This window comes from Notolabrus celidotus, chromosome 15, assembly GCF_009762535.1.
Source record: "Notolabrus celidotus isolate fNotCel1 chromosome 15, fNotCel1.pri, whole genome shotgun sequence".
Lineage (NCBI taxonomy): Eukaryota > Metazoa > Chordata > Actinopteri > Labriformes > Labridae > Notolabrus > Notolabrus celidotus.
In genome coordinates, this window is record NC_048286.1 from 5,271,871 (window position 1) to 5,294,721 (window position 22,851).

General features: G+C 43.5%; 1 protein-coding gene across 4 annotated transcripts in view; it reads right to left on the reverse strand.

Moving 5' to 3' along the window:
• The window catches only part of LOC117826320 (enhancer of polycomb homolog 1-like), a 38,371-nt gene that overhangs the window by 3,659 nt on the left and 11,861 nt on the right, over positions 1–22,851 (reverse strand). For 3 of the 4 annotated variants that reach the window (XM_034702288.1, XM_034702287.1, XM_034702286.1), the window contains 12 exons: positions 15,669–15,828; positions 9,742–9,887; positions 9,446–9,652; positions 7,757–7,905; positions 7,460–7,607; positions 6,904–7,068; positions 6,644–6,733; positions 6,381–6,529; positions 5,652–6,091; positions 1,659–1,780; positions 1,432–1,570; positions 197–575 (listed from right to left, as the gene is read on the reverse strand). In XM_034702288.1, the coding sequence (XP_034558179.1) occupies positions 197–575; positions 1,432–1,570; positions 1,659–1,780; positions 5,652–6,091; positions 6,381–6,529; positions 6,644–6,733; positions 6,904–7,068; positions 7,460–7,607; positions 7,757–7,905; positions 9,446–9,652; positions 9,742–9,887; positions 15,669–15,768 (2,234 nt within the window). In that variant the 5' untranslated portion in view covers positions 15,769–15,828. The remainder of the gene's footprint in view (positions 1–196; positions 576–1,431; positions 1,571–1,658; positions 1,781–5,651; positions 6,092–6,380; positions 6,530–6,643; positions 6,734–6,903; positions 7,069–7,459; positions 7,608–7,756; positions 7,906–9,445; positions 9,653–9,741; positions 9,888–15,668; positions 15,829–22,851) is intronic. The other variant, XM_034702289.1, reaches the window with a different exon arrangement.

The window sequence follows — 22,851 nt, forward strand, 5'->3', positions numbered from 1 at the left end:
ACTTTCTAATTTCTGCTTTTTGGGATTTAAGTGATGTTTACAAGTCTCATTGAAATGAGGAGAGAGTTTTGTTTGGAACTCCAGCTGTAATGAATCTGTAAAAGCTCTGCGGTGATGTTTGTCTCTGTCTGAGCATCATGTGGAGAGAATCTCATGTCTGTTAATCTGACAGGAACACAGTGTGTGGTTCTCTCACCTGGGCACTATGTCCAGCGGCGAGGCTGCGGCCGTAGTGACCTTAGGTTTCTGACAGTTGGCGGTGGCGGCGGCTGCATGGGCGAGCTTTAAGGCGGATGTCGGCATGGTGGCGCTCAGCGTCCGGGGGGCGTGGACGCGCTTCCCGGTGGGGACGCCCAGACGGAGGCTGTTGTTGTTTCCCAGCAGGACCTGAGTGGCGGCGGCGGCGGCGGTGGTGTTGGCAGGGTGGGCGGTGCCGTTGTTGTTACTGGTGGCGGAGGTGGAGCTGGTGGTGGTGCAGGGGTGGTGCAGGGCGGGTGTTTGGGTGGTGGTGGGAGGAGCCGGGGTGGCGGGGGAAGGGGACGCTGTGCTTGAGAGGTGCAAGCCCTTGTAGACACCTGGGGGTGAAAAGAGGCCGGGTGGTGAGGGGGGAGGGTTGGGGTGGTGGAGGGGTGAGAGAGGGAGGAGTTGGGATGTGGAGATGAAGGGTTTCAATTATTAAATGCTCTCTGATGACCTCCAGCAAAGCTCTTCAACTTTAAACTGTAGATGTGTGCACACTTTAGGAGAATGTAAAACAAGCCCTGAGGATCTACAGCAAGGATGAGGTCATGTTAGAGCAGCATTCATCCCTGTCCTCCAGAACAACAAAGAAGCTTCATGATTATCAGACTCTTAAGTTTGCAGCGTTCTCTCTGTCGAGGACGTTTCCTTGATGCTCCTCTTTAAATCTGAATATTCACGTGTTCACTGTTATCTCCTGAATCCTGTAGCCTGAGATGACATCAGTTATTGGAGGTTTAGTGCTGCTGGTTTTTGTTCTGTCAGCTTTGTGCTGTTATCTGCTCTTTCACTGCACAGCATTACGGGTTTTTAGGACTGTAATTACTTTAGTCTCTTTGTCTGCTTTGTCTGCTCAGTGTCACTGGATTGCAGCACTTTACATTTAAGTGTGTTTCGTTTCCAGAACTTTGAGGGTACTTCATTTATTTCTGTGTTTTGGGTACAAAATGTTTCTGGTGTTTTTCTATGAATCAGTGAAGAAGGGGTTAAAGACTCCACCTTATTAAAAAAGATAATTAGTCAAGGGAGAATGGCTGCACTTCATTACAAGTCGTCACTTTATTAAAACCATAAAAACGTGTTGATAATCTTCTTGCAAGAGACTGGTTCCCTCTTCGTTCATCCGCTGCCTCTCTCTAAGCTCAGCTGCCTGACGGGCCCCAGCAGAGGTTGTGTGCAGGGTCTTCATACCTGAGGGGGAGAGGACGCCATTGACTCCGCCTCCCAGGGCCAGCTCCTCCTTGGTTTTTAGAGTCAGCAGATGGTGGTCGGTGACGAGGGCCGTGGCGGCGAACTGAGCGGTGGCCTGGTCCAACGTATTCGCCAAACCCTGCGGAGGAAAGCGGGTGAAGTGAGTGATGACGTTAGAGAAACGGAGCTGAAGGGGGCGTGTGGCTACGCTCTGTTTGGATACTCACATGTGTGCTGTTTGCAGTGGTGGTGCTGTTGGCTTGCTGTTGCAGCTGGATCTGCTCCAGCTGCTGTTTCTGCATCAGGGCCAGCTGCTCCTGATGCTGCTGGTACTGTTCGGCTGTGAAAGCTGAGGGAGAGAGAGGAGAGAGCGGGTAAATCATCAGGACGCCACTACTACACTTCTAAAGAAAATCCAGACACGAGAGCTGACTCCTCAGTGTGCTTCATTTGGATTAGTGTTTATGACTTCTTAATCATCAGACTCCTCCTTTAAATCTGAATCAACCTTCCTTCTTAGTAACATGTTTGACAGCAAAGTAGGATGACATGCGCCGAGCCAATCATACCGTTGATGGGACATGTACGCGTGGCAAAATAGCTGTCAGTGTGAAATGACGTGGCTATCAAGTGTTGGTGTGGCTATTTTTAGCTTTTATTGTTCGACGGCTCGGCCACGCCTGCTGTGGTTTAATGACACAGTGACTTCAGCTCCACTTCAAACTCACAGATCTCATCTTTAGAGACACAGTTTGACAATTCAACGGCTAGCTCATGTTTCCCTGCCTCTCGTCTCCATCAATGCCAACAATCAATCTATCTCTAAGACTATCAGATGGGAGATCACCACAAACTCAGACTAGGGATGTGTCATAATGTTAGAATGCTTAAATTGATTGATAACAAAATATCTAATACATCAGGAGACCTTTATCCCTTCTTTAAAATGTATTTTTCCAAGTGGTTTAACTAGTGTTGAGCTGGAATGAGGTACAACTGCCAGACTGCTGTCGTAGGGCATCTTGGAAGCTGTTTGCTTTCAAATCAAAAGACAAAGAAAGCACAGAGGACGGTGAAAGGTGTGAGGCAGTGTGTGATTCAAGAATGGAAGAAAAAAGGCAGAGACTTCTGCAGCTGATTTGAAGTTTTGGGAGGTTATGGGCAAACTTTGATGGGTAAAACTAGCATATCCAGATCATATTAAACTGGCATATCTAGAACAACTATGCAGGATCATTTCATCCATCTCTCTTTCTCCTTATGTCCCCTGTTTGTAAAGCAATCAATGACAATTTCAGGAGACTAGATTAGTCAGTTCAAACTAAACTTAAGTTTCTATTTAAGCTGCAAAAAAAATGAGTTCCTTTAAAATATCTCCAATATCAATAAACCTCCAGTCTGCACGTGAGGTTGAAATGTTGCATGAGTCTCTTATGACGAGACTTGATGCAAGTTTTGCTTTGCCTTGCTGCTCCATCAGATGCTTCCATAACGTGGATGTTGTATTGGCGCTGCTAAAGCTTTGTGTGTCTCAAAACAACAAATCTTTTAAAATACTCAAAGTAAAGGCTTGTTCTCCTGCCTCCCGAACACCTCTTCATACTGGAGTAAAATGATAACTCCTTTTAATCGCCCAAAACTAGCAATCAGCACCTCTTAATCAACTTCAACCAGGTGACTTCACTTCATGATACACTTCAAATCATCCAGCTTTGGTCCAAACAGAATGTGACGATCAGGTTTCTTCATCATTCTCATATTTCACTAAGGATGCAACACAAACGATATATATTCCACAGCAGTATAATGCTGTAACAGACATTATCCCATATCCACAGAGCTTATAAAAGGGTAGGGGAGCTGGTGCACGGCTGCAGCCCAACACTGTGGCTCTACTGTGTGCAACACCTGCAGCCAGTTGTTAATATTGAAAGATGCTGTAAATGAATTGCCAACATCCCTAACTTCTCTCCCCTGGTTACTGGTGGGAACGTCTTGAATTCACTGACGGTCTAACCTGCGTCCCAATGATTCCTCCTGTAAATAAAAAGCTGTAATAAAGTCTCTCTCTAAAGGTTTTCTATTGATTTCAAACCTCTATTCCCACATTTCAAGGTATTACGTGGCCTCGTGCCTCGGTGCGGTATTGATCCTTTTATTCCCTGAGAGCCTTTCAGCGCTCTACTTCACAGGATCTGGAGCTCCTCACCGCGCCGAGCGTTTATCAGTCACAGCTCGTACCCCGTGTACCGCCTCCGTGGAACACGCTTCATGCACATTTGATGCAACCTGACACTGAATCGTTTAATCAAAACACTGCACCTTCTAATTACATCTTTCTACGCGGCTGCTCTCTGAAGACTCACGCAGTTGGAGAGATTCTATTGTTCTTTTTATCTGAGCTTCTTTATGGTACATGAAAACGCAGATTAGTTGTTTATGTTTAGAAATCATTAAGCCGTTGTTTTACGTGTGCATCCAAACTTGTGTAACTCCTGTAAACAGCTCGTAGCGATATCAAAACTGCCCTGGCGTGAACACCAGCAGAGACCTGTGGCTGTTAGTTTGTATTCAACTCTCTCCATGACTCCCGTCTCCACACACCTAAAACAAACCCTCATGAATACATTCATCAAGCTCAGGTTTAACTGACACCTTGTAGACCACTGGGCGGGGTGGGAGGAGGTGGAGCACGCTGAATGCAAAGTAACACCCTGATGGAAACAAAAGTTGGCAGCTGGAGGGACCAGAGTCTGTCTGTCTGTCTGTCTGTCTGTCTGTCTGTCTGTCTGTCTGTCTGTCTGTCCTGTCCTCCAGCTGCAGTGTGTGAGTTTGAGGATGGAGAACAGGTAAGAGGACCTTATAATCCAGGTAGAGACAGAGAGACGAATTTGTGAGGGGAAATTAGACTTAAGTGTACGTTCTGAATACTTTCACACTTCTAACACTCATCTGTATTTATGCTACATGTGCTGAATGTACCCTTATCACACCTACAGACTGAGGAAGCCCAGACAGCCTTGGCTACAAGCTGCAAACTAGCGCCCTCAAGATAAAGACTGTATCAAACATGGATGTAGTCTGTGTGATGTCACCTGTTGGTTTCTGATGCAGACTTTTGGAGGCAATCAATGGCAGTTCCTGGATTGGAAATGCTACTCAAGCTAACTTTTGGTCGACCTAATTTAAAGAGGTGGAGTTGAGGTGCTCCTTCAGCATCCTCGCTGAGTGCCCACCTGTCAATCAAGTCAGCTGTGCCTCTAATTGTGCAAATCTCGTCACCTGAAAGCTAGGGTTGGTAGTCACTGAAAACTAGCATGAATTTGAATGTAGCATTTCCTCAGGACTCTGTCTAACCCCTCCCCTCCTCTCCTCGGAGCTCCTCAAAAACAAAGCCCCCGCTCACATGCACGAGCGCCACTGATTCATGACCATATGATGGTGACTGATTCAAAACCGGTCCTCAGCACATCGCTTGTGTTTAGCACTACATCAACTCATGTCTCAGTCAGCGGTAGGAAAACACCAAAACATTCTCATAGTGAAAGTTAAAAACACAAACAAACATGAAATGTACGCTTTGCAGGAGGCGGGCAGAACGGCAGGACAGGATCTGATTGGTTTCATAATTTGGCTCCTGATGGCAGGGATTGGTTGGTGTTTTCCCAGGTTTACTCTGGCTGTAGATAGCAGCTTTTTTTCACCCTTTTTTAAGAACATTTTATGTATTGATCGCCATCGGGACATAAAGATCATTTTAACCAGTATAACAAAAAGTGTATCTAAATCTGATTACCAACCCCAGCTTTAATGTCTTTAAAACAAAACACTTTCATGGTTACTGGAGCCTGCTTCGGACTTTTACTATCCTCGATTAAATTTGTGTCACATTTTTGGGGAGATCCAACGCGTAGATCCATTGCAGAGGTATTAATCAGCCAATCTTGTCACATGGAAAGCCTCAGGCTTGTACTTAAGTTTTAAAATTTCATTCAGAAAACATCTGGAGGACATGGATTCTCATTTCAGGTATGATGAGTCCAAACTTCTTTAGCTCAACCAGAAAAACGGATCATTCAGAATAACTGGGAGCAGTTCAATGAAGTTGCCTAATATGAAGAAGAAAAGTGAGTCCAATAATTCCTTTTCCGCCTCAACTACGTCTCATATGATCAAAGCTTGGATTAGGGTGTTAGCCTGAACAGCTTTGTTCCACTTACCAGCAGTGGGTGTGGGTGCAGGGATGACCCTCGTCGGGCGCTGGGAACCAGGCTGTCCCCCAGCGGTGGAGGCCGAGAGCGAGCGCTTCAGGCCTCGACTCAACTTCCTGAATAGCGGGTGGGCATTGTCCAGCTCGTGTAGTGGTAGTGTCCGTGGTCTAAAGTGCCTCCATCGGCACGACTTTATATTCAACAGTATCTGACTGAGGTCCGTGGAAGAGGGGGAGGAGGAGGAGAGAGGGGAGGAGCTTCTGTCTGAGGTATTTGTTTCTGAGGTACTTGCAAACTTGTTGGTGGCCGGCGAGCGTGAAGTAGTTGTAGGAGGAGGAGGAGGAGGAGGATGGGGAGGAGGAGAGGGGGGGAGAGGCAGGTCGAGCATTTCTTGATCCAGTCCGTGGAAAATGTTGTCGTAGTCCGTGTACGCCCGGTCGAGCAACACCCTGCAGGAGGCAGAGGAGGAGGAGGGGGTTAGATTTCTCAAACATGTACTGAAAATGTACATTTTAAAGACAACAACTCAAACAATCGTTCGGGAATGAGGTTTGAGAAAAAGTTTGTCTTTCAGGTAAAAGAGCGAGAGATAATCAGACTGTGAAAAGTCCCTCAGGAGCCTCCTAAATGTGAGGGTTAGATCATACAATGGCAAACTCTAAGACTAGCATAGCATCACAGCAGCCCTACACAAGGTAAGCATCGTAAATCTAACACACAAGCAGACACGTCACTGACCTGCCCCCTCGTCCCACGCGGCGGCGAGCCATGCCGAGGCAGCGCCGCGGCACAGTGAGCGTAGTGAGACTGTAGCGAAAGCGAGCTTCTGCAAAACCGTCCTCCCAGGGTCCGCACCACGGCCAGCTCCCCACACGGTTCTGATGAGCCTGCATACAGACTCAGTGTCATCAACTGTCTCTTTGCAGCACTACTAGTGAGACTTCCATGCACCCCCCTACAAGCTTTTCACACACTGTGGAAATGATGCCCACAGTACTCACAGCGAAGTATTGGCAACCTGCCTTCCTGCGAAAGGCGTAGGCACCGTCTGGGTCGTTCTCCTCCTCTGCTTCTGATGAGCCTGAGTGCAGCTGTGGACACAGGGGTCAAAGGTCAGTAACAGAGCACAGTCTGATTGGAATTTTAAGGACAGAGTGCAGGGACCAAGTCTGAGCTCATGGCCTCAAGATGAAGGTACGGGACGAGCTATGTGGGCTCACACTAAAATGAAGACCTGTGTTGGTGAGATCAGCGTGTGTACCTGGGAGAAGGTCTCGTCGTCTGAGCTGGGGAAGTCGTACTGGTTGAGGTCCTTTGCATTGAAGACCACGGGACCCTGATGGTGGGGGGCTCCCGACGACAGAGGCAACACCTTCTGCTTCTTCTCGTATTTCCTCTTCTGCCGGGGAGCTTCCAACTTCTCAGGCTAAAGGTGGAGAGAGAAGGAGAGAGATGAGCACACCTTTGAAGACGGATGACTATTCAAATAATAACTATTTATAAAGCGCTTCTAAAAACAAATTACATAGCACTTCATGAACAATTTTTAAAAAAGCAGTAATTAAGAACATATCATAATCCAGCATTAGCAATAAGTAATCGTAGGGGGTCAAGAGGTCAGCAATGTAGTCTGGAGCTGACCCCCTACGAGCTTTGAAAATCAACACCATCATTTTAAAATCAATTCTAAAATGGACTGGGAGCCAGTGAAGTGACTTTAAAATGGGTGTGATGTGTTCTCTCCTGAATGTTAGATTCAGTTCAGCACTCCTCTATGAGTGTAGCAGCTGAAATCAAAAGTGTAATCATAGCCTCACCTTGGACTTGTAGTCCTTGAGGTCCATGTGGTCCTGGTGTCGGTACTGGTTGGTTAGTGGGACCAGAGGAATGATCTGCGGCCTCACCAGCGCCCGCTCAGCCAACACCTCCGCCATCACCTCCCCGCTGTAGTCTGACATCACGTTTCTGACGGAGGAAAGAGGAAAATGATGAGGAGACGCTCTTGGTAAGCAAACTCTCCAAACACGCCCTCTTTCCAAACGTTACCCTGCTGCTCCTCTGTCCCACACCTTGAGGTTTTATTCCTCGTGTATTATGCGTGTTCGGAGACTCACCTCTTCTCAAAGATCTCCAGTGTGAGGTGCAGCAGCTCTCTCTTGCTCTTCTCCCTCCTCTTGATCATTTCCAGGATGGTCACTGCTCGGCTCAGATCCCGGCGTAGCTTCAGCATCTTCTCGTAGGACGCCTCATCATTCTTACGGTTCTAAATGTGGAAGGAGGGAACGGATGTAAGAAATATTTAGAAGGAGTAATGTGCAACAAAAAACAAAGATGTGAACTTAAAGAGAAGAGCATCACGGAATGTTTCAGCCTTTTACTTATTACTCAAAAGGTGAGGAGAGCAGAAGTTTTACAGAGATCAGAGTTAGTTCTTCAGATGACCACTTGGTGGCACATACATCCTCCAGATGAAAGCCTAAGTTCTGATTGTACCTTGTTCCGCAGAAGTAAAGTCAATTAAATATATAACCCACTGGAGTGTCAAATTATTAGAGCCTCATTTCAAACATTACAGTGTTTCTCAGACTCTCTTGTCCCTGCTGAGGGCGCCTAAGGCAGAGTTCTCTCGTCTGTCTTTTATGGCATGTAAAAAATGTCAGGCTACAGGTCTCACTTTGGTCTCTAAAAGTCATCCTTCAATAAAAAGACTCACAAAAGGAGCTCTCCTCTCTGCAGACGAGTAACGATCAATGAAATAAAAACATCAGTATCAGCTGTGGAGACGTGATGCAGAAGTGAAGGAAGAAGCTGTCCAGGGTGTTTAGTTTTGAGGCACGTCAGGGTCAGATACTCAGAATCTGTTTCATCTGTTTTATCAACTTGTTCACTAAAGATGAGAAAGTGTTTCCTGTAAAGAGGTAAGAGAATACCGCACATCCTTGTCTGTGGTTGTAGCCACGTTTCGACTGATTAGGACGGCTTTGATCAAAATGAAACGAGGAAAGTCTGAGCGACCAGTTTTGCAGGAAAAAGCTTGAACTACATTCCGGTCAAAATTAGGTCAATACAGATTAACCTACTGTACGAGGCTGCAGAACACGAGACATGCTCCGTGGCATTTAGCTACAAGTGGCTCAAAATCACAGAGTTGTAAATTAGCACGCCCCCCACCCTTTGCCTTTAGCCTGAAGTGTTAGACTGACTGAGAAGGTGACATTTAAATTCTGCATGGGATTAATTGTGTGATGTCCCCGATATGAATCACCACAGTAAGTTTGCTTGCTGGTTTTCAACACTTTCAGAACCATTAAAGCTTCAGGATGTGATTTAATCTATTTTGAAAGATTAATATAAAGGGTTAGTTTTCCTCTGTGGCAAGGTTTTAAATGTAACTTTTATAACTCTTATTTTAGGCCTTTAATTCAAACCCTTCTGATGCCACCCAAAATATTTGTATTCAAATATTGGGATTGATTGATCTTCCTAACATGAAACTTCCACCAGATCCGCTCCATCTGCTCTGTAGAGATTGATGCATCGTGCTCCAGCATCCAGCAAAAATAGAAGTCTTGTGTATCTGATCCGTTGCATCCCCGACCTGCCGGATCAGAGACGCAGCCGCAGCACAATGGAGTGGATCCAGTGGAAGTTAACACATCGACTAGAATAGAAACCTATCAGATCTGGTGCTGTGACGGACCAGAAACGGACCAGAGACGGATCTGGTGGAATTTGGCCGTAAGAGTCAATGACTGCCGGCTTCAAGCTGCCATTAAAGCACGTAAACTCAAAAGACGACTCACCTTCCTGGTTTGCATCTTCTCTGTCCGCCGTCGGAAGGCCACGTACGGGTCGTTGGTGCTGGAGCCGTCCCGCCTCTCCTGCTTCACATTGTGGATCAGAGCGTTGGCCTTGCTGTTTTTCCTCTTGCGGCTCCAGTACTCGAAGACCTCCTTGATGAGCTCGTCGTCCTCCTTCAGCAGCAGTTTGGCCTCCTGAAGGCTCACGAGCTGCAGACAGGACAGGAGGTACGATTGATGAGAAAGATGCGATTACATTCATGTGCACAATTTTACAACTCGAGGAAAAGAGGGCGCACCTGCTGTCCACTGCCTTTCTCCAGACGGTCAATCATCTCCTCAAACTGCAGGAAACTGATCTCCATCTTCTTCTTCAGCTTGATGACAAACGCCTCGTCGTCCAGGTCCAGGTCGTAGTCTGGCTGCTCTGCGTCCAAGCTGAAAGCTGCAGGGAGAGCGAGAGAAGGAAAGAGTTCAGTCACTGACAGGAGCAGACAAGCTGAGTAAGGCGTTAGTTCTTGAAAGTTTATGAAAGCTGCTTTCAAAATATACAGATTCCCATCAAACCCCATTGTTGCAGAGTCTTGGATTGTACACATTTGGCTTGGAGAGAAGTCTGTAATAAGGAATAAAGACAAATTCAGACCCTCACTTTTTGAAAAGTTGAACATTTCAAAGCGATGGAGTGGACATGACCTCTCTACTTCAGCTCTTCAGTAACGTTAGCTTAATTGGTCCGGTAATGAGTGAACGCACCGCATGCAGAATTATTTAACAGCGACTCGCCCGCTTCCAGCAGAGTTCACTCAACGTCATCGCTCGACAATCTCTTTGAACAACCAGGAGCAGACTTTCTACAAAGCTCAACTTTTAGAAAGACATCCAAGTGTTATTTACATTTGATAACGAACCCTGTGAGACTAGAATGAACTTATGTCTCATCTGCTCAGGTGTTTGCTCAGCAGTAAGATTTTCAAAGGCACTCTTTGCTAACATGGTCATGAAGCAGTGATTACAGGTCGTACAAAGAGACGCATACGGTTCATTCTCTCCTCAGCGACACTGTTCCCACACAGATACCAGGTCTCCACCTACACAGCAGTCAGAGTTTAGTGATTAAATGTTTCAGAAAAAGGCTTTCAGCAGTGTTACACATTTTAATCAGCAGGATGCTGCCTCCAAAGAGCCCCAGTTCACACATTTCATCCCTGAACTTTGGTTTCTCTCGTCATTCAGAGCTATGCAGAAGCGGTCTACTCCTCAAACCAAATCTGATCCCACACAACTTTCCAAGTATCCAGAGAGCTGATGGACGTGAAACTCGAGGCAGGGAAAGAGGGCAGGATCGAGGATGATGCAGTGCACGCTCTGCCGACAGGGTTACTCAGCGCCCTGTTCACAAGGTTTTATCACGACCTGAATTATCTGCATGAATCTCTCCTCTCAAAACAAAGGGACCCGGTGGATTAATGAGTAAAACAGCACACAGAGAAATGCACACATTAACAGCAGCAGCAGCCACTTACTGTAGCAGACAGGCTGACTACAACCCTTCACCCATGCAGAAGAAGAAGATAAACTTGGCTAGGGTGGCAGCATTTGAACAAGTTTCTTTTTTAGACTAGCCAAAAAAAAAAATACTACTTAAAGTGGGAAAACTCCTTTACATTAACAGCCCTCAGGAGATATCATAGGATGACGAAGCCCTTGTATTTATTTATTCACTTTTATTACGTTTATTATTATATTTACTTATTTTAACCCTTTTTTATTATTTACTTTTTTATTTGATGTACTTATTTTGACCCTTTATTTTATTTATCAATTTTTATCCTTTTCATTCTATTCATTTTAACCCTTTTTATTATTGTTTTATACGCTTTATTATTTACCTTTTTATTTTACCCTTTATTATTTACTTTATGTTTACCCTTTTTTGTTATATACTTTTATTTACCCTTTCTTAATTTTCTCATTTATTTTTCTGTAATTTCTTAATTTTACCCTTTTTAGTATTATTTATTTTCAAATTATTAGCATAATGATTGTTGTATTTGATTTGATTTATTTTATTTTTCTATCTTTTCTATTGTCATTATTTGTGTGTCTTTACTTGAGTGTTTGTAAAAACGAAAACATTTCAAATCAGAAAAAAGAGTGAAAGTTCAACTGAAGGCATCTGAAACCATGAAGGCTGATATTCATTCATTCAGAGGTTTAGGTTCATTCTGTGCAGCCTAACAAACACTGAAACACAAACACTCCTTTTGCATGCATCAAAGGGTCTAAATTTTTTGGTCCTAGATCCTTTAGGGACAACACAGAGACAGGTCCAACTGGGGCTGAACTTCTCCATCACGATTTCGGCCTCAATTTTGATGCCGATTATTGCAACACTCTACTTTTCCTGTTGATTCGAACAAAATACATTCTGCCCTTTTCAAAGCCCTGGACTCCACTTTAAATCAATACAAGCACAAGAGAGATGCCTGTCTGCGAGTGGGAGGAGGCAGAAGCACTGAGATGAGAGTTCAGTGTTTGACAGACATAAACAAAATAATTTAAGACAAGAAGAATAATTGCATTTTCCTGCCTTAAGCGGGGGTCACTGTCTTGGACTGGAAAACAGCAGCAACAGCGTCGTGACGGGAGTTTAAATGTGTGAAAACTGTAACACAGACGGTTATGAATGAAGTCGTGACAGACAGCTTCGCTATTTACTGATTCGTCACCTTTAGCTCTCAGGAAACCTCGAGCGGGTTACTTCTCCTGCTGGCTGACTGCTCCATATGTTCGCACAAAGTGTTAACGGGTTAATTTAAATGTGAAGGTACAGTAAATAAATGCGTCCTGTCACAGACCATGTACAAAGTGTCATCACCGAGCCGGTCTCATCCTCCTAAATTCACATAAACCTTGTGCGGCTCCGTTCTGCAGTGGGTCACTCAGCTGCGAAAGGCTAATGGCCCGCAGTTAGCCGGAATAAACAAGGCTTTAATAGTCCAGTCCAACCAGCATCTGTCTGGTCCTCAGGTCAGGGACACGCTTCATGATTATCTGGCGTAATGACACCAGATTTGCCCCTGCAGACATCAGAGAGTGTGAGGAACAGAGGGAACCAACACGCAGGGAAGAATAACGGCCTGTTCTGTTGTGTGGAGTTTGAAATAATCCTCTCTGACCTGGCTGTTTATCGGAACAAGTTAATGGAGCCCGCACTTAACGGCTGAATAATACGCACGCCATGTTTCTGCGGGTTCAAAGTAACATAATTATAATTTTAGATGAAGCAGAAAACGTGACTTTCTGCCCTTTTCTTTTAGTTTAGCGGGAGCAGGATCATACATTAAACCAGAGAGGAATTTAAAAGCTATTCACTCAGATTCAAATTGCTGAATGTTCTTTATTGTTCTCAAACAAAAGCCTCCAGACGCACACCAACTGTACTTCTGTCTAATATCAGATTTAATCAAGAAATAAATTGTTTTCTTGTGAGAAAACTGCATCAGACAGATCGGTATACGGTTATTGATGAGACTTGAACAGTAAGAACAAAACAGCAATTCTAGTTCTCCACATTTCAATCGATTTTCTTCCTCTTTGTTTAACAAACTCTGTGACACCTTTGTATCTTAAAGAGCTCATAGCGCCCTATTACCCCTCTAGAACACTGCACTACCAACATGCAGGCCTGCTCAGCATACCTAAAGTCTCTTAAAAGTAGTATGGGAGGTAGAACCTTCAGTTATCAGGCCCCTTTCCTTCATCTACCTGTCAGGGTCCAGGAGGCAGACACACTCTCTACTTTTAAGAGTAGGCTTCAAATTTTCCTTTTTGATAAAGCTTATAGTTAGAACTGGATCAGGCTTGGACCAGCTCTTAGTTATGTTGCTATAGGCTTAGACTGTCAGGGGAACTGACACACTGGGATCCCCTCTCTCCTCTCTCTGCCTGTCTCTTACTCTAACTCCCTCTGTCCCATTAAAGTTATTAACCATAGACCTTTCTGGAGTCCCTGAGCTCCCTTTATCTCGTAGGATCCTGCTGCGGACCTACCAGACTCCAGCTGCTACAACTACTACTATCCGTCTCACCACTATCATCTCTCTCTCTCTTCATCTCCCTCTATCCCTCTCTCCAACACAGCCTCAGCAGATGTGTGTCTAACATGAGTCTGGTCCTGCTGGAGGTTTCTGTCTGTTAAAGGAAGTTTGTCCTTGCCACTGTAACTTGCTAAATGCTGCAAAGTGCTCTGCTCATGGTGGATTAAGATGAGATCAGACTGAGTCATGTCTGTAAGATGAGACTGGATCTTATCCTGTCTTGATGTTGGGTCTTTGTTAATGATGGAACATAGAGTACGGTCTAGACCTGCTCTGTTTGGAAAGAGTCTTGAGAAAATGTTTGTTGTGATTTGGCGCTATACCAATGAAGACTGATTGATAAATTGAATCCAATACACTGCAGCATAAAGCGCCCGCTAACAATAAACAGACACAAATATGTTTCCCTGTTTTTGAGATTTTCTGTAAACAAAACTTGTCAAACACTGAATCTCTCCTCCTTTCAGAGCGACCAGGCCTCTGAAATCAGAGCCACAGCGATCTGACAGGACCAAACATTCGTCATCTCAGCTCCCCGCTGATAACAGCGTCTCTGTTCAGAGTTCAGCAAATTGCCTCCCTTTTGAGAAACAATCACAGCAACCGCTTGTGACAGACGTGGTCACCGAACCGAGCAATCTAGCGAACTCATTTTCCTTTTATATCATTACCGAACGAGGCAATCTCACAAACTCATTTACTCTGACAAACATATGACAAGCCAGTAAAAGCTCATAAAAACACACGCCTGATTCTATTAAAAGGGATGAATAGCTATAAGAAACAACAGACCCCCTCTTCTACCTGAGTGCAGGGTTATCAATCATGATCAGATCAGATGTTATACAGGGTTTCACACCGCTCACTGTACCCCTCCTCACTGACACATCACACATTCATAAACTCAAGACCGACCTTTGTAGTCTCACTTTTAAAACAGTCATCAAATCTTATTCCATCTTATTTTTATTTATTATATAGTTCAAACTTTAGTTGCTTTTTAAGCATATACTGTATTTTAAAAAAATATAGACACATATGGATTATCTATTTAGTAAATTTTTATTTATTTATTTATTTTTAATTTATTGTGGATTATTTTATTATATATTTGGTTATTAATTTGACTTTATCTTGTGATTTTTACAGATTACTTCTCAGCATTTTAATAATTTATTCAGTTTTATTTTGGTATATTTAATTTTAGTGTAGCATCTTTGTTTATTTTACTGGTTTAATATTTAATACCTTTATTTTATTTTGGTGAGTTTTAACATTTTGTTTTGCCTCCAGTGTTGTCTCATTAAGGTATCATGACCCCATTTCCTCAGTGCTTTCAGCTAAAAAAATCTAAATATTTTTAATATTATCATTTTAATTCTTTTTATTTTTTATTATTATTCTAAATATTTTAATTATTATTTTTATTATTGCATATATCATATTCTTTGGGGTTGGGACTATTTTTAATTTATTCTATTTTTATTATTTGGATGTACAGCACTTTGTGTTACATTATCATTGTATGAATAGCCTTGAAAATGAAGCCTGTTTGATGATTGATTGATGAATCAACAAAAGCTCAGTTTGACTTGTAGGTTATGTCATAAATTACTGCAGGAGCGACCACATGTCTCTAAAAATGTCCCTAGAGTGATGACTGTTTACAAGTTATACCAGCGCCTAAATAATTCACAGAGGTCTCATCCTCTCCCCAAACAAACAAACACTGAATAAAGCATCCTCACATTAAAAATCACTTCGACACTTCTGCTGACACACGACATCAGGAAGGAACTCATCACACTCTGCTTTACAGTCCAAAAGTTACTCTAGTCAAACAATACAGGAACTCACAAACAGATGAGCATTAACAGGATAAGGATGATGAAACCTCTTCTAATTGCCACTTATGGTTTTGATCAACAGCCCCCGAGTGTAATCGAATGCATTCAGAATAATTGAGGAGGAAAATTTAACAACCTAATGGAACAACTGAGGCTCCCAATCTGCGTCCTCCAGCTCATTTCTCGTGCTCTATCCAAATTATTTTCTCTCTGCCGTCCACTTTACTTCTTTGCCTTCTGCATCAAACACACCCATCATTAAGGAAGCCCACTTACGCTGTATGTGAATTAGCTGCTTTGGCATCTTGTAGTCCCCAGGGTAGAGGGAATCGTAGTAGGTGATGTTGCTCTCTGCCTCGGGGACCGGGATGACCATGTTGTCCCGCTTCTCGCCCCACACCTGCTGCGCCGAGATGGCCCGCTGGAGATGATGTTCCTGCAGGGACACAGACGGAGGTTAGAACACATGGACCTCTGAAGACTGTGTGGCAAATACCCGATACACTTGCATACACCTTACGATTTCAAAAACTGACATGGGTTTGATACGTTGTGAGAGAGCCAGCTTCTGGACGCTGGTTTGACAGCAGACGCTCTGCTCTTTGAGGAAGCTCACAAAGAATGAGAGCAGTAACAATCAGCGGTGCTCATATATCATGACAGATGTTAGCTCATCAAAGATAAATCCTGAGGATGTTCTGAAGCGACTCATTTCTGATGTCGTTGTAAGGAAAATACAAATTCTGACTAAATTGCTAAAGTTAGAAAGGTAAGAATCACACTCAGCAACAGTCCAAACTGAGCTCAGTTAATCTAATGTATTGCTCAGACTGAGTGGTTATATCACAGTTGAACTAGAAATAGCTTACATATCATTTTAGCACCATTTTCTGGATGTTAATAAAGACAGGCCCCACTTTGAGATGCCATCTTTCATCTGTGTTCATTTACATCCAGGTGGTAGATCATAATGGCAGTGGACATTAATTGAACTACCGTCAATGTTGGTGTATAAAACACACTTTTAAGATCTTTGTCACTTTAAAAGTGAACTGTCCTACACACCCCTGTGAGCAGTATAATATCCAGAGCATGCTGGATACACAGTGAGGCAGACCAACCACCTTTTGATACCTCTCTCCTTCATTAAGTTATGCTCATGTACTTGAGGAAAACAGTGGTATAGAATTAAGTAAATATCTTGTGGAGAGCTGGTTTATTTAAAGAGAGTCTGAGGGATTTATCTGTATCTTACTACTATCAATCAGGGATTATTTTCCAATATTTTGTTCACTTAATAAAAAATCTAAGAGTTAATGCTAATACGTTCTCATTTAAAAAAAAACTATTTTTCATCATTTTCACCGCTGTCTGTTTATAACAAAGTATTCCTGCCAGAGGGTGGCTATAGAGGGTCTTAAAGCTGCTTGCTAGCTGCATTAAGTAACAGAAGAAGAAGAATGCCAACTGCATTAAATAGCAAAAGAGGAAGAAAACAATAGCGACAGTCGTGGGGATTCTTTCCGTTTTCCGAATCCCACACTACTACACACATATTTCCCAAGCGGCAACCTCTGGATTCAAATTATGAAGCCCATACAGAAGTGTTATAAACTGCAATTCACTGAGAATCTGCTTGAGGCTGGCTGCAGAAACACCGGAAACCACATAGACACCCATTCACAGAAGAAGATCTTTGCAGCATTAATAAACAAGTTTACAGCCTGGTTCAAAAAACGGCTTGCTCTACGACGGGGAGGTTGTGTGTGTGTGGGGGGGGGATTATTGGAATGATCGTGGAATAGATGCCAATGATTATGGAACAGTATTTTAGCTTTAAATACCCGTCCCTAGTATCATTGGTACTGTATACTGGTTAGCACAGTGATAAGGTGATTGTACAAAGAGCTACACATCTGCATTGAAACTGCACATTACTGAATTCATCAGAGGTCTTGATGCAGGACTGCAGGTTAGACCCTTTCCCTCCAAATACAGACCGTGTCTTGTACACCAAAGCAACTTATTCTCCAGATTTGATGGTACTTTATTCCGTATAACTGCACAATACTCTTCCATAACTTTTACTTTTATGTTGTATATCATTTTTTAAAGTTTCCCAACAGGCTTTTAAATGTGGAGGTTGGCTTGAGTAGATATGAGTGGATGACAGAAAAACGCCCTCAAAGCTGTGAATGGAGTGAGCGATTAGCCAGCTGAAGCGTATCAGTAAATGAAAGTGTGATTGAACCACCATGGTGTGTTTATCCATGTGCTGCAAACTGGAATAAGTCAACACAAGAGATCTAGTGTTATGGGTGACATTGGTCCAGCATCATTAACGGCTTCATTTCTATTTCAGCTGATATCACGTACATGACGATAAATATTGCTTCCACATTCTAACAGAGGGGGGGAAAGAGAGGGAGAGCTCTTCAAAGGGAGCAACGACCTGCAGTCCAACAAACCTTTTCAAACAGCCAACTTCAAAGAGCGACTTGTGAGCCTGACAGTCAAACATTCCCCAACAAACAAATAATGCTGCTCTGATAAATAAAAGCCCGGTAAGCTCTGTGAGAGAATAACAAAGTGAGTCATGCAGAAAGGAGCCAAACGTTCACCTGCAGACTGAACCGTGGGAGGAAACTCACTATTATCCAGTTACACATTGAGCAACATCTGGCATCCAGACAATACCACGGCCTACGAAAACACCCTGCGGAGGAACAAACTCGGTCAAAACATTCAGCTACACAACAAGAGGTTAGTTCTCCGTTATGTGTTTTTAAAGACATCTTCATGAGTTCAACTTATTCCAACGTCTGAAAAGGGTCACCAACAGGGTCTATGGTTAAATCTGACCCACCAGCCCGTCAACATCATCCGAGAGGATCAACACTGAGGAAAACTTGACTCTACTGGTCTCTAACGCTCAGTCAGTTGGCCTTATCTAACCGCCACTATTGTGATGAGAGCGGGCTGCTGCCAAGCCTGCTGAGGGCTCATGTGCCTGAAGGAGGGAAGGCAGACAGGCTGGATAGCGGACTAACTGGTTTGCTGGCGGTCTGCTTGTCTGAACAGTCCCAGTCAGCCATTGTAGTAGAGCCTCCAGCCCCCCGAGCCGGGCGCCGAGCCACAGGCAGGCGGTCTGTCAACAAGGCCGCGTGCTGCCGGCCTCGTACAGCAGCTCTCCGAGGAGAAGGTGTGTGTTTATTCTTTTCCCCGAGGCTGTCAGAGACACAAGAGTGGAGGAGGGAGGGAGGGAGGGTGAGGGAGGGAGGGAGGATCTGTGCGGCGGGAAGGCAGACTGAGTGAGTGAATGAGTCAAAAAAGAAAGGCTGTGTGACGCTGCTGAAGTAGAGGGACACCACGTGAAGAAAACTGACGCTAACACAGCCACCGTGACGAGTCATGGCGTAGTCACCGTTATGTAAGGAATGTAGAAACTTTAAGGATCCACAAAACAATGATAACACGCAGCTTCATTCACATTCAGCCTCAGTATTCACAGGAGTCTGAGGCTTCACCCAGGGTGCGTTTTTAGACAATATATCTGTATTCACAAATAGTGCACAGGCTCGGTGTAATGACTGATAATGAGCCCTAAGTTTAGCCCACTTCATCTACATCGGTACAAGGAGCATCTAATGCAGAATTAGAATGCAAGACAGCAGCTAGCACAGACAACAAACCCAGTAGCATCATAAATTAGTACTTTATGTTTTCGCCAACAGCTGACGGTCAAGGCTAATGTGTGTTTTCTACCTAAAAGAGGTCTTTGAAACAAATGTTGACATCTCGGCTTTCAGAAGTCTCCAACAGACGTTAAAAACAAGACCTGGATCAGAAGTTTAACCAACAGTCTCTCTGTTTAAGAGACGGTTCAACACAAGAGTAGTGGAATCTCTGAGGATAAACCAAGCGGCCTTAAAAAATGAGTCTAATGCTGAAGTGCTATAAACTGCAGTTCATTGAAGATTCCGCTTGAGGCTGGCTCTGGAAGTACATGAAACCACATACACATCCATTCAAAGAAGACGATCTTTACAGCAGAAATGAACATGTTTACAGCCTGGTACAAAAGAAGAGTGGAGTCTGGATAGCTCATTTCTTGAACGGCACACACTGTCCGGGGGGGGGGGGGGGGGGGGGGGGATTTTTTTAAGACTCAGTGACATTCTTGTAGCTTCTGCCTACTGGGTCCCATAGTCTGGTTATGATCAGACAAATGCAGTCTAAGTTCTGTGCAACTGTATATGTGTTTAAGGGCATTTCATAGATGACAGCACAGGTGTAATCAACACTGGGACGCTTTCATTTTTGAGTAAATCTAGTGTTTTCCTCAAGTCAAAACAAACACTGTAAGAAAATAATGTTGCATTTCAATTTTTTGTTGACTTTCTTTATTTGAAAGGATTCATTCAAGTTTGCGCCTCTTACACTGGGACTTATTTATGGCCAGTTCTCTTCTCTCTGGAGCTTTTAAATGCCAACAGCCTTAACTGTTGATTATTAAGAGCAAAATAATGCCAAGTATAAGAGATTTGAGCCAACAATACACTGGATTGATTATATATTAAAACTATGTGACCTCTGACAATGGGATCAACATCACATATAAATTGTGTTTTTCTTTCTACATATTAGATTTTTTTTTTTTTTTTCTAGAGCAGCAGTTTTGAAGATATCAAAATTACGAGTCTTCCAATGAGAAGCACAGCTGACTTGATTGGCAGGCGGCTCAAAGCCCGCCTCTTTACATCACACTTGCTCGACAGCAGCAATATGGCTGCCGCCGTCAATTGGCCTCAAAACAGCGCTTCAGAAACAGATGGGTGATGTCACGGATACTACGTCCATTACTTATACAGTCTATGGTAAAAAACACCCATAGTTGGTGTCTTGTAACAAAGTGTGGAAGTGTTAATGTTGCTCAAGATACCATGACCATTCATGCAAGCTGCCTACTGGCTTAGTCTACATGTCCCCTGAAGCATCTCTCCTGCACACAGCTGTCCAGCTTTGAATCTGGTGTTTGATTGTGATGATGAGCTTCTTCAAACCACCAAGACCAAGGATCAATTGTGATTACCTGCATGCATTGATTCTACTCTAAACTCTCACAATAACACCTTTCACCTTTAATCATAAGTGACACATCAAAGTGGGCAAAGCAGCTAATAGAAAAATGTTCTGCTGCATGTCATGGATCCAAAACATCCGGCAACTTTCACACAAATGGAATCAAACACATTACATACCTTTCTCTAGAAATATAAGACAAGTGTTGCACCTCTAGCTGTGTTTGTAAGTCCCAATTCACAAGCCAACATCTGCACTACAATGAATTTTTTCACTTCATCAATCTCTGCGCCCGGCTGTTTCCATGCAGGTGTGGAGGCTTTTTACTACACACTAACACAATTTGATACCATGTTCCTGTGTTTGTACTCGGTGGTCTGAGCCTGTTTTAATCCAGCTGACAGTCTGCTGAGGTGACTCTGAACATCGTCAGCATCATCATTATTAACATTTAGTGGCATAGCACTGCTCCTGACTCCTCTAAGCAGCCCTGCTACACGAGTATAGAGTTTAAACTGTAACATCTATATAAGCTGGTTTAATGGGTCGTTTCCTCTCAAGCTTTTCCAGCTTACGATGTCGGATGGATTTTGGTTTAATGCAGGCTTTCATGACAGACTTTCTGCAGGGTTACGTCAGTTTCAGTGGATTGCTGCAGAAAACAAACTCAGTTAAGTGTTTGTAGCAGAACAAGCTTCGCAATGCTCTTAATCACGATGAATCGGTATTCATGGCTGCACTGCTCCATCCACATCCATGCATTATTTCATACAGCACACTGCAACCAGATGAGAGACAGCTTCTCTAACAAGACAAGACTGCACATGGACACACCATCATGACAGGAGGGTCGTTTAGAGCTACGATAGCTTTTCATTACATTTTGAATCATGCACCACTGTTTTTATTTTATTTAATATTTCTGTTTAGTCATTTCTATGAACTTAGATTTTTTATTTATTGTATTAGATTCATTACTTCAGTTGGCTTATTTAATTTAACTTAGCTCTTTAAAAAAATATATATACACATGTATTCTAACATTTTGTGTTTAATATTTATTTTTTATACCCAGGTTCTGAGATTGAAAAGTAATATCAATCCTCTGTGTGTACGGTACATACTGCAGTTTTCAACAATAAAAAGGAGACTTTTTTAAAACTTCAATAATCAAAAATGTTAAAACAAGTTCATTAAATCCTTTGCACGACTTAAAAAAAGCCCATAGCACCATTTGTTTAATTTAAGACACCTGACATCCAGCGATCACAAGACGCATTATTTGACTGGATAGCGTCATGAATTACTCTTTGTCATCTGAAGTTAAGTTTTCAAAGCGTGACCTCCAGTAAAGCATCATGTTTGCAGTCATCTAACATTCCAGTCCACTCCATTAAATCTCTTTTATTACGTCCCTAAGCGCTCTCTTCATCAACACCATTTGGACTATTTGGGCTAAGTGTCTTCTGCACAATCTGTCACTCCCAAGGCGGATGCTTTTATTTCACATTTATGGCACCATTCACTCCGGCGATCTGTTCTGATGTTGAAGCCGCTCCCTCGGTTCAAGAAGTTTGCACGACGCTCAAAACTATTTCACATTTAACCTATGTGAAGTGTTTTCTGTGACCTCCTCTGAGCGTGCTTGCGTAACCCTCGTATTCTTATCTTATTCCGACTGAATCATCCCCCCAGCGATCTCTCAAACCCCCGCGCTGACTTCCTCGGGCCTCTCCACAATGAGGGGAAAACTCATAAAATCAAAACGGCCCTGAGCGAAAACACGTTGGCTGCCAAAACTAATCAAGCGATGTGTTTGTTTACTTTCCCGGGCCATGGCTGTTTGCCTGAGAATAAATAGACTCAGATTGAGGTGAACGGGTCAGAATACAGAGCATTAGCTGGTTCGCTGACACACAACGCTTCCCTTTCGCTCTCGCCCGTCTCACACATGCACACAGTGAGGCCAGAAATAGCCTTTCTAAAATGACCACATCGATCACTGTCAAGTCCGCTGAGGCAGCCAGAGCCTCCTCTACCTCCGCCAGTCTCGCCTCTGACGGCTACTGTCCCAGACACTGTAAATGCCACTTAACATGATGGACAGCCACAGGGGACGGCCCAGGCATGTAACGCTGCAGCGGGAGAGCAGTGTTTTATGAGATGCGTGGGAGAGGAAGGGTTTTAACACCTAGTGTAAAAGCGGGAAATTAACAACAACCAGGATGCCGAACTTTTGGCTGCGGTTTATTCAAATGAACCTTTAAAAGAATTGTTTGCATGTTAAAACAAGTTTGTCTGACTAAGATGCATGTAGATACTTTTATTTACGGCAAAGGAACTCCACTATCTTTATTTACATCTCTTAAGCAGGGGT